The sequence below is a fragment of the Argentina silus genome (assembly GCF_951799395.1).
Source record: "Argentina silus genome assembly, chromosome: 15".
NCBI lineage: Eukaryota > Metazoa > Chordata > Actinopteri > Argentiniformes > Argentinidae > Argentina > Argentina silus.
The window spans coordinates 1,910,914-1,923,413 of NC_139669.1; the positions used below are offsets into that span (position 1 = coordinate 1,910,914).

The 12,500-nt window shown below is 47.5% G+C and overlaps 1 protein-coding gene across 1 annotated transcript in view; it reads right to left on the reverse strand.

The window, feature by feature from the left end:
* The window catches only part of drp2 (dystrophin related protein 2), a 38,085-nt gene that overhangs the window by 23,408 nt on the left and 2,177 nt on the right, over positions 1-12,500 (reverse strand). Inside the window, 4 exon segments of the mRNA XM_083686796.1 lie at positions 1,066-1,222; positions 1,565-1,676; positions 2,188-2,308; positions 5,453-5,609. Of these exon segments, the coding sequence (XP_083542922.1) occupies positions 1,066-1,222; positions 1,565-1,676; positions 2,188-2,308; positions 5,453-5,609 (547 nt within the window).

Below are 12,500 nucleotides of genomic sequence, written 5' to 3' on the forward strand. Positions count from 1 at the left end.
GGCAATGTACAGTAAGCCCAGCCAGGCCAAGCGGCAGGATCTGAGAGACGTGTGTGTGTACAGTGCTAGGGATATAATAGAGCTGTTGCAGTAGCCTCATAACAGAAACATGAGTTCAGGGACTGTGTGTGTGTGTGTGTGTGTGTGTGTGTGTGTGTGTGTGTGTGTGCGTGTGCGTGTGTGTGTGTGTGTGTGTCTGTACAGACAGACAGGGCCTGCTGACAATCCTTCTGTGGAGACACAGTGTAGCATGTGCCAGCTGTGACAACAGGGCAAACATTGACATAATTATTTTGGAGTTTCTCCATCCTGATAAACAGCCATGTTCATTCCTATCAGCCAGCCACAGTCGAGAGCCGTGACGCAGCGCTCGTACCGAATGATGACGAAACTAATGACAAACCACTGGATCAACTCTTCAACTCATTTCACGTTGTCAGTGACCGCTGACTTCATATACTCGCTGTCTGTCAGTGTGCAGGCAGGCTGATCTTAGTGCATCAATTGTGTGAACACACTGCAATTACAAAGCAACGCACACAAATGGAAATACTAAAGAAAACAGATCGATATTGTACATTGTAACTAAAATAACACCCATTTAGACAGCAGGTTGGAAACATGGCAGAGTCTGCAGGGAGTTATCTTATCAATACCTTTAACGCTTTGTCTACAAAATCAATACAAACAAATCAAACAAAACTGAATCTATTCATATTGCGCAACAGTATTAACTTTTCCATAGCTTACATTTTGAACAGAAGCCAAAGGCAATTTTCCATCTCAGGTAGGACGATTAAATTATATCCCCTTCGACTGTATTCCACTCCACAGGTATTTTCAAATAATTTCTGGTGGGCTTATAGAAATCTGCGGGGCTCTGCAGACTCCAGCTGGACCTACTGTGTGTACGTGTGTGTGTGTGTGTGTGTGTATGTGTGTGTGTGTACGTGTGTGTGTGTGTGTGCGTATGAGGTGACTGGTGCTCCATACACATCCTCACAGGCGACCAGTACAGCACCAGTACAGCACCAGTACAGCACCAGTACAGCACCAGTACAGCACCTTGGTGGCATCGATGTGGTCCTGCAGTGAGTCTATGAAGAGGTCTCCTACAGGCTCCCAGGCGTCCCGGACCCCCTCGGCCTGCTCCAGGGCCACAGCCAGCTCCTCCATAGCTGCCTGGGTCTGCAGCAGACGCTCCAGGGTCAGCTCCATGTGCCTGGGGGAGGCAGAGAACAGGCCCGTTCTACAGGCTAATACCGCAGTCTGTATGACATTCAACCACTGACCCCTACCTTCACTCTAACCCCCCCTTATGAACCCTCCACCCCAGTTGACCAATGCCTTCCTTTAACAATAACATTTCCTTTGAGTTTTAGCAACTTACAGCATGGTAATAAATAAATAAATAAATAAATAAATAAATAATGTACAGTGAAGTACAGTGAAGAGTCAATCCAATTTGAGCAGAGGAGGGCGGGACGAGACACTCTGACCCAATCAAAAGCCATAATCCCTCCAGCAGTGTGGTTCTGTGGAGCGGGTCTGCGCGGCGTCTGACCTGTGACGTCCCACACATCGCGCCGTCAGCTTCTCCCACAGGTCGCTGGCTACGTTGGCCTGCTTCCACACCGAGCGACTCACGTTCAGGATGCGGCGCCGTGGCGACAGCTCTGGAGGGGCCGCGAGGGGGTGGGGGTGGGGGAGGGGGAGGGGGGAGGGGAAGCAAAGAGAGAGAGAGAGAGGGTTAGCCTATCGCCAAGCATGCAACCCAACAATAGAAAGAACTAAAGGAGTTAAAGATGGAGATGGGGGGGGGGGGGGTAGGAGGGAAGAGAGGGATGTCCCTAGTGTGTGCAGCCAGCAGTGGAGAACACCAGGGGGTGGAGGAGGTGGGCGGAGAAACAGCCTAGCCTCCTGTATTATTGAATGGACCAGATGGTGTGGTAAGCTGGTGAACTGGGTTAATTGGTTCCAACCCAACAACTGCTCTCCTTCCAAACACACTATGCTACAGGAGGGCAGATAGTCTCTGATTTGGCCTAATGCAGGAGGCACCTGTCTTGAGTCCAACATAAGGAACTCTCTCAATACTCAGGCCAGGTTCTGGTGTGTGTGAGATGAAGTGGGGTGGGTACTGGGATGGACACAGGGGGTTGGCACAGGGAGGGTGTGGGACCAGACCTTTCCCGTCAGGCAGGGTCTCCTCAGGCTCCTGGAAGGGGTGCTGTGCCAGGAAGGCCTGGGCAGATTCCAGCACAGAGTAGATGAAGGGCCCCCGAGACTTCACATCCTCCATGAAGACCTTGGGAGAGAGAGAGGCCGGGGGAGAGATGAAAGCATGTTACAGACTTCACACAGATACACACATACTTTTTATTCCCACACGCAAACACTAACAACACACACATATCAACAAGACCTTTCATTATGCATATAGACATGGATATGCACACACACACACACACACACACACACACACACACACACACACACACCACAGGAGCCACTGCCAGGGCCACATAGGACTCTGCCTGCCTGCCTGCCTGCCTGCCTGCCTGCCTGCCTGCCCGTGTGTGTCTGTGCTGTGAGAGCCCATGGCAGAATGGCAGGCCAAGGCTCCTCAGAGTATTGGTCAGCTGGCCTCATCACAAAGAACAGGCAATTAGCTGGAGAGCTCGGCTCCACTGGCTCCTGCTCCAGCCGCGCTTCACTCCTCATGCAAATGATGAGTCCTTGAGCTGAGTACATGCACACATATCCAGACTGAGAAACCCAGACTGGTGGACTGACTGACTCACAGAGCCTCCCGGGGGCTTAAGGACTGCCAGTGTCAGCCCGTCTTCCTCCTCAACACTAATCTCCATTCTATACCAAACTTACCGAAGGTAAAAACCACATTAATGTGACGTCGCTGAGGAATTAAAGTGACAAGATATTCCGCCCCTCAAAGTCATTTATTTGGGAAAAGCCAGAGGCCTCAATCCTCTTATTGCATGAAGAGATTAGAGTTTATTTGAAAATATCCTACATTACAAACTGGAAATACCCGTGGCGAGGCGCACAGCGGTGGCTGTTTTTCAGTTCCTATTAAGCCCCACTGAACTGGCAAATACGACTGGCAGTACGCAAGCATGGAAAAGTGTGGGACGCAGGGAGCTGCACTTCCTGATAAGATTCCTGGTGAGTTTCCATGGGAAGAGGCAGGTTCTCTCTCTCTCTCTCTCTCTCTCTCCCTCTCTCTCTCTCTCTCTCTCTCTCAGTTTGCCTGGTGGGGCAGCTGCAGAGGGTGGGGCTGGAATCCCTTCGCCCTCTACTGTGTTAAAACTTTAATTCCAGTTAAGTTTCACAGTGAAGGGCTCCGTCTTTGGTTGAAAGAACATTAAAAATAAAGCCATTCAGATCAGATTAGGATACATTATGCATGTGAGGAAGGGAGTCTGGAGAGGAAATAGTTTAATTGACCCCCTCCGACCGTGTTGATGGTCCCCCGTTAACTTCCCCTGCCTCTCTGGAGACCCCGTTACCCTGTAGCACGTTCTCAGTACATTGAGGACACATCCTTGTCTATTCTTCCTCTCAGTTCTGGATATCAGTAGTTTCTGCAGTGCACACACACACACACACACACACACACACACATTTGCACAGCTACACACACACACTTGCACAGCTACACACACACACGCACACGCACACACTCGCACAGCTGCAAACACAGCTGTACACACACACACACACACACACACACACACACACACACACACACACACACACACACACAAAGAGAAAGGGACACAAACCCACACACACCAAAACACAGCAGAATAAATCCACTTAAGATCAATAATTCACACGTCTTAAAACGTTGAGATTCTCCACAGTAGACTCTGCAATTTCTCTTTCTGCTTTGTCGGAAAAGTTTTAGAGCAATGCGGCGCTCAGGGAGCTAAGAGCTATCTTAGATATATTATAATGGAATACCGCATAGAAAATGGGGACAAAAGGAGAGGAGAGGAGAGGAGAGGAGAGGAAAAGGGTGTGAGGGAGAGTGGGAGGGATGGAGAGGGGGAAAGGGGATAGTGTCTTCACAGCAGCAGACATTTGCAGGTTCATGCTAACTTACTAAATCTGTGTGGGAGGGAGAGTGGGTGTAAAAGTGTGTGGTGTAAAAGTGACGGAAATGGTCTGTGACTGTATGTTTTTCATCCTGTTAATTGGGAGGCTGATTTCACAGCTTGTCTGTGTGTGTGTGTGTGTGTGTGTGGGGGGGGGGGGGGGGGGGCAGTTGTGTACCACTTTCACTGTCAATACAGCTCGCCCTTCAGAGACACTGCACAAACTGACAGCACAGAAAATTGGAACAGAGGTGGAAAGAGCATTCTGCTGTAGTAATGGAACCAATTACTGTGTGGTCTGTGTGTGTGTGTGTGTGTGTGTGTGTGTGTGTGTGTGTGTGTGTGTGTGTGTGTGTGTCTCTGTGTCTGCTAGTTTGTGTCTGTTGGAGCTATCACACCAAATGGAGGTGTTTTCACCAGGAAATGGAAAAACAACCCACAGCCCATGGCTACATTAGGATTTTCAAATATTCTGTCAATAGAGCGAGGAAATCATAGCCCCTAAATGTGAGAGCCTCTTCTTGTTCACACTGCATATTCTTACTTGACTTCCTTCTCTCCCTGCTCTGTTTTCACTGGGTTTTATTTCCCCCTTCATCAAGATAGAGCAGAGAAGGCTTTTTAACATGTCAATTAAAAGGATTTCAGTGGAGGCACTCCTCTTACTAAACGATGGTTCAGGGCTCCTTTATAGCCTCACCACTGGGAAGCTTTAACACACAGGACGGCCATTTTGTTCCCAGAGATCTCCCCCTTAGGTACCGAAAGCTGAAATGAAGCCATTATTTTGACGGATAGCCAAATGAAGAGGAACTGAAATCAAAGACTTTGCTAATTGAAAGTAAGTAAATCCCTTTAGAGAGATGGGGGATCGAGGTATGTACTTTTAATGTGGTTAGCTACCTCCCTTCCTCAATGTTACCTCAGTGGTCTGACCGCATTAAATCGGTTAAACTAAGCTCAGCTTCATCAAATGTACCTCAGGAGTCCTACTTTATGTGGTTTCAAGGGAAATAAAATGCAACACACGTTTGTGCTGTGATTGCATGTTTGGATTATTTTAATCAATAAAACTCTACTGGACATAGTAATTCAAACACACAGTCTTGCAGCTCAGCAAGAACGCAGGGTGCTGTTTAACAATGTGTACCCTGCAATTACACATTAACCTGTTCATGTAACTTGCATGTAAGTATATATATTCTAAAGAGCTACCTAATTGTTTCGCCTCACACACACACATCCAGGTTAGATACCAACAGATTCTGATTGAATATGGCATGTTTGAGTGTTTGTGTGAGGCAGGTTCTGTAAAGGTTCAAACACTGTACCTGGTGGAACTCTCTCTGGTGCTGGACCGCCCCGACGTCGCCCCCTATAGGCAGCTGCTCCGACAGCTCCTCGTCCTTGGCCGTCAGCCATTCGATGATCTCCTGCAGGGAGAGTTGCAGCTTCCCACTGTTGTCTGAGAAGGCCTCCAGCCGCACCCTGCCGACACAGCAGAGAACAGCCCCGCTCACCCAGGATGCCACACACACACACACACACACACACACACACACACACCCACCACCAGGATGACATTTGTACTGCCCTCCCACAGCCCCCAGTATCAATACAGCATCACTGGGGGCTCCAAACACAACTTTAAAAATATCAAAGCTGCACCAAAGGCAGAATGTATGACATTAAGGAGAAGGAATGTATAAAGTATTGAATAAGCCAACACACATAAAACGTGTGTGTGTTGATACTGCCATTACTATGTGAGTTACTGTGGCGTGAATCGATATGCCGCAACTCAATATCCTTTTCAGTAAGGCAAAACCAATGCTTCAACACGCACGCTGCAGTAGGTGCACCAAGAAATCAACCCTTCCCCAGCATATATCACCAGACACGCGGTACAAGACAAGGTGAGATATTATGCGGAATAGCATGGGTGCTGTTGAGGGTGTACCGTAGAAGTAAACAAGGAATAAATAAATCAGAGAATGTATCTTTTTTTTTTGTTGCCAGATGCCCATGGTGAGAGGGGGTTGTCGTGGGGAATCAGAGGGATTCCATCAACACCCCGGTTTGGACCGAGGGAGACGGAGTGTGAAAATGTCCCAGTGTTTCAATTACACACTAGATCCCAGCTTGCAGCGGCCACTCAAAACATCATTATTCCTGCAAAGTGTCATTCCCCACCACTGTCAAAACACGGGCGAGGAGTGGGAGCGGGCGCGGGCGAGCGGGCGGCCGAGCGAGGGAGTGGGAGAGAGCTGCCAAGACGCATGTGAGAGGAGGAACAAAGTATAAATGTACCGGATGATGGCGTCGTCAGATATTTTAGCGACAATATGAAGACAATTAGAAAGCGACTGAGCCAACCATAGAAGACCAGGTGACCATGTGTGTAGGAGGTAAATGCTAGAACACAATACAGCACAATGTCATATAAAAGTGGAGAAAATATGCAATATATTTCAAAGCTTCTGAGAGGGAGGGAGTGAGAGAGAGAGAGAGAGAGAGAGAGAGAGAGAATTTGAAAATGTGTACTGCAGGAGGTAAATGCCAGAACACAGCATAATGTCATAGAAAAGTGTATAAAATATGCAATATATTCCGAAGCCTCTGAGAGAGAGAGAGAGAGAGACAGGAGGGGGTGGGAGAGAGAGAGAGGGAGAGGAGGGGTGGGAGAGAGAGAGAGAGGAGGGTGGGAGAGAGAGAGAGGGAGAGAGATGTGTTTGAAAATGTACCTCTCTTTGTACAGAACTGTGTGCCCAAACCTGTGTGTATTTGAGGATACTGTCCCCCTTCCCTCTGCCCTTCCCCAGCTGTCCATGCCAACGTAATTGAATCAGAGTAGATGTTTTGGCATGGCCACTTCAGTACAGACTCCAGGACCATCAGTGCACATGTGCCCTGGACCCCCCTAGGGAGACTCTGTCCGCCCACTCAACCGCAGCAAGCACAGGGCAGCACACACCTGTGTGTGTGGTGTGTGTGTGTGTGTGTTTGTGTGTGTGTGTGTGTGTGTGGGGGGGGGGGGGGGGGTACTGCAGCGGTGAACAGTTTCGCAACCTCTGTCTACAGAGAGCTGTCACTACACTGTCAACACCTAATGTGTGTACCTCTCCACACACACACACTAAGCGCCTCCTTACACACACACACACACACACACACACACACACACACACACACACACACACACACACACACACACACAGACACACACACACAGACACACACATAGCACTCAGCGTAAATGGAGGGTGAGGACCGGTATGGATCAGAGACCCGTCCCTCTAATACCTCTAAGTAAGGTCGTCCATCATCGCTGCGCCGAGCTGCGCCACCGCTGCACTTCAAACCGCCATAAATCAGGCCGCGCCTCTCACAGGCGGCCATCGGCTTCCGTGGCTTCCATTTCACAGTGGAGCTGAGACAAACAGAACGCCGCGCTGCCGTAATGGAATCATTGCCATGTGGCGGGAGCTGGCAGCTCCAGCTCAGGGCCTCGGCTGCTAGGGAGAGGCAGGGCGTACCAGGAGGCATGGGGATGTTTCAGCCACAGAGAGCACAGCACAGAGAGATTCATTGAAGGGCTTTTTATGGGCGCTTTCTGCTGCATTGAGATGGGAGATGTCAAAGGAACAGAAAGAGAGAAAGAGAGAGAGAGAGAGTGAGAGTGAAAGAGAAGAAGAGAGAGAGAGAGAGAGAGAGAGAGAGAGAGAGAGAGGGAGGTAGGAAGGGAGGGAGAGAGAGAAAGAGAAAAAGAGAGAGAGAGAGAGGGAGGTAGGAAGGGAGGGAGAGAGAGAAAGAGAAAACGAGAGAGAGAGAGAGAGGGCGGTAGGAAGGGAGGGAGACATTTGATGGAAAAGAGGTAAAGAATGATAAACAGGGAGGAAAATAGATGAATAGGTGTTGGAAAAGCTAGGCGTTGCCACAGTGACAGCAGTCAGGCCGCTGGCGTCACGCGGTGCGGTGGTACCATCAGAGGAGGTGCACATGTGAGTGAGCGTGTGTATCCGTTGACCAGCTCAATGTGAGTTACCTCACGACAGAGCTAAAGGTAATCAATAGCAACGGCCTAATGGGATGTTGCTACGTGGCCATGAGGTAGAGAGGGATCCGCTTGTTTCCTCGACACCAGATAATAAAAGACACTCACGACCGATCCATCAGGATCCAAAACAACAAACAAGTAAAAAAATAAAAAAATAAAAATAAACATTTGTAGGCAAAATGTGCCTGAGACACAAACTGTCGCATTTTCTGGTTCCCTCAGTGTAAATACACTGAGAATAGACATCTAAATCCCTAATCAGGTCGGAGGATTATCGTGACGAGGTTGCTTCATGGTTCAATGTTTAATTAATGCAGAAGCGATGAGCGGAGCCGCTTTTTTTTCAAGGAGAGGAGAAGAAGAGTGCCTCAGGGCTCACAGAAGCAGTCTCTTTGAGGCCTGTGTTCTTTGCTTGTTCCCCCCATCCACTCCTCCTCTCCCCACACGTTGTGAGGGTCGGCTAATGGAGGAGAGGACATGTTGGGTCTGCACCACGGCCGGACCTGAAAGCCGTCTGGACTCTCTCTTCTCCAAGGCAGAGGTAGAGGAGAGCAGGAATGACTGAAGTACTCAGGGCTACTGAACATACTGCTGGTGGGAGTACATGGCAGTACTGTATGACCAGAGGGGCCTACAGGAACCTAGAAACAGCCGCCAGCCTCCAGCCTCCAGCCTCCCGCCTCCAGCCTCTTTCTCCTTGTTGTGCCCCAGCAACACACCTCCCTTATTAACCTGCAACCACCAGCGCTGCGTGAATCACCATGCTGTACAGTGCACACACTTATGGAAAGCACAAGGTTAATAACACATATACTGTAGATGAAATCTGCTAGCACAGTGAGACATGCTATTATATATATTATAATAATAATAATATATATATATAGTATATAACAATGTACAGTAGTCTAAACCATGCGCCACTGTGTGGACTATCATGTGATTACCATACTATATTATTATAATGTGCTGTACAGCATGTCACACGTTGTATGTAGGCTCAGGGAGGTGCACATACATTACAGTACATCAATGTCAGCAGACGCACGCACCCACGCACACACACACACACACACAGACACAGACACAGACACACACACACACACACACACACACACACACACAGTATAAACAGATCAAACACAAACACGGTAGAGGATGTCAAGGACAAAACCTAGACAATGAAAGAGGAGGAGGAGGAGGAGGAGCAGGAGGAGGAGGAGGAGCAGGCTACGGTCTTGTGGGACAGAGAGGCAGGTGAAGGTAACAGAGTCTGACAGGTATATGAGAGAGGACTGAAATGCTCCTGAGATGGACACAGAGATGAGGCTGAGACTACACATCTCTCTCTCCCAAAGCAAGCAGGAAGCTATCTAATCACATTATTGTGTGTGTGTGTGTGTGTGTGTGTGTGTAAGTGAGTGTGTGAGTGCAATGTGTGTGCGTGTGTGTGTGTGTGGGGGGGGGGGGGGTGTGCGTGCCTCCGTGTGTGTGGGTGTGTGTCTATCAGTTGGTTCTTTATGGAGAATGGAAGCGAAGACCAATTTAAACAGGAAAAGTCTCATTGAGATTAAAAATCTCTTTTACATGAGCGTCCCCGCCAGGAGAGGCAGCAGCACAGTTAACAGGGTTGCAGACATAAAAAAACATATAACAATTTACAGTGAAAATAAATATTTGTCACGAGTCATCAACACCAGGGATCAAACAGGGGCAATATGAATCAGCCAAAACATCTACAGCCAGATGCGCCTGCCTCCAAGTCATTAAATGCCTCCAGTGAGACCAGCTCCTGAAGATTCAGGTAATTTTGCAACTGATTCCAAGCAGAGGGAGCAGCATACTTAACCGCCCTTTTCCCAGATCAGTACGGACTTTAAGGACAGACAGCGGGAGCGAAGACAATATCTTCCTATACTTTTCTGAAAGATGTAGATCTGTAGGTAAGATGGAAGCAGACCAAGAATAGCCTTATAAATAAAAATATGCCAACGGGTAAGTCTACGGGTGGACAAGGCAGACCATCCAACCCAAGCATACAAATGGTGAGTAAGGGCTTTAAAATGTGTAATAAACCTCAATGTTTCATGGTAGACAGTATCCAGCGTGTGTAGGCATTGTGAAGATGCATGTATATAACATCACCATAGTCCAGCACAAACACAAAGGTGGCAGCAACAAGTCTTCTTTTGGCCTTGAAGGAAAAGCAAGACCTGTTTTTTTTACAAAAATAAAAATCCAATTTCAACTTCAGTTTTTTCACCAATTGCTGAATGTGAGGCTTCAAAGAGAGAGAATCATCAGTTACAATTCCTAGATATTTGTATTGAGATCCAGACTCAGTCTCAGAGCCCTGAACAGTGGTGATAGATGGAAGGTTCAGTGGGTTTGATTTTGTATTTGAAAACATCATGAGTTTTCGTTTGTCAGCATTCAAAACACATTTTAAATCACACAAGGTACGTTGTACAGTATTAAAAGCAAGTTGGAGCTGACAAAGAGCCTGGTTTAGTATAAACGCAGAGCAGTATATCACAGTATCATCGGCATAAAAGTGGAAATTTGCATTGGAAACATTTTGATCAAGACTGTTGATATATATAATGAATAGGAGTGGTATACAGTGAATTCAGAAAGTATTCAGACATTTTGTTATGTTACAGCCTTATTCTAAAATTGATTAAATTCATTTTTCCCCCTCATCAGTCAACACACAATACCCCATAATGACAAAGTCAAAACAGGTTTTTAGAAATGTTTGCTAATTTATTAAAAATAAAAAACTGAAATATCACATTTACATAAGAATCCAGACCTTTTACTACTTTGTTGAAGCACCTCTGGCAGCGATTACAGCCTCAAGTCTTCTTGGGTATGACGCTACAAGCTTGGCACACCTGTATTTGGGGAGTTTCTCCCATTCTTCTCTGCAGATCCTCTCAAGCTCTGTCAGGTTGGATGGGGAGCGTCGGTGCACAGCTATTTTCAGGTCTCTCCAGAGATGTTTGATCGGGTTCAAGTCAGGGCTCTGGCTGGGCCACTCAAGGACATTCAGAGACTTGTCCCGAAGCCACTCTTGCGTTGTCTTTGCTTAGGGTCGTTGTCCTGTTGGAAGGTGAACCTTCGCCCCAGTCAGAGGTCCTGAGCGCTCTGGAGCAGGTTTTCATCAAGGATCTCTGTATTTTGCTCTGTTCATCTTTCCCTCGATCATGACTAGTCTCCCAGTCCCACAGCATGATGCTGGCACCACCATGCTTCACCGTAGGGATGGTATTGGCCAGGTGATGAGTGGTGCCTGGTTTTCTCCTGATGCTCTGACATGCACTGTCAACTGTGGGACCTTATATAAACAGGTGTCCAAATCATGTCCAATCAATTGAATTTACCACAGGTGAATGAACTGAATCTATTTTAGAATAAGGCTGTAACATAACTAAATGTGGAATAAGTAAAGGGGTCTGAATACTTTACAAATGTACTGTATAGAATATATAGGACAGGCTCCAAGCCTCCATGTCTCATTGTTCATGCTCTCCTGCATAATATGTCTTCTTCTTCCCCTAAGGACTTGTGAGCTTTTTATAAACCCCACTGCCTGGTATGTGCACAAGACCTTATTATCTTTTCTCTGCAATTCAAAGAGACACTGCGGTAGTCCAAACCCATCACACTCACCACATTGTTTCTAATCTCCACAAGACCATGTGTGATTTGTTCTGCACTAGCTGATGGCGAGGCACAGTTCGACATTCCCTTTGCTTTGCACAGTTTAATTCGTGCCTCGACACAGCACGGCAAAGGCGTATTTCATTAAATCATGCATGGGACTCTAATTCCCTGTTGACTTGTTCCATCATTAGAGTGTCTCAAAGTTAGTTTGCTTGCCAGCCCTGGCAAAAACAGAGCCGAGCCGCTACGAGAGCTGGCGCGGTTCCCAACGGTGCTGGAGTCGTGTCCCCTTCATTATTAAATCTTCATCTCCCGTCTCCATCCACCGCCCACCCCGGTCCGTCTGATGTACATGACACTCTCCCGGGTGGCGGGCGATCGGAGTGATGATGTTCTATATCGGCTGTTGTTTTCCCCGGTCGAACGAAACATTACAAGTAGAACGGCATTGAAAATTCAAATGGGTCAAACATGTTTTTGATATCACACACAGTGTGTTTGTTCAAACAGCATTAACCAATATTCTTGAGCGGGATAAACAGAGATCAATAAGAGAGGCTAAAAACACAACTCCCCCTGTGCCATTGAAAACCATTCTAATATTAACTGACAGAAATACAGTCTTCCAACTGACTAAATAATCGATCGCTGAA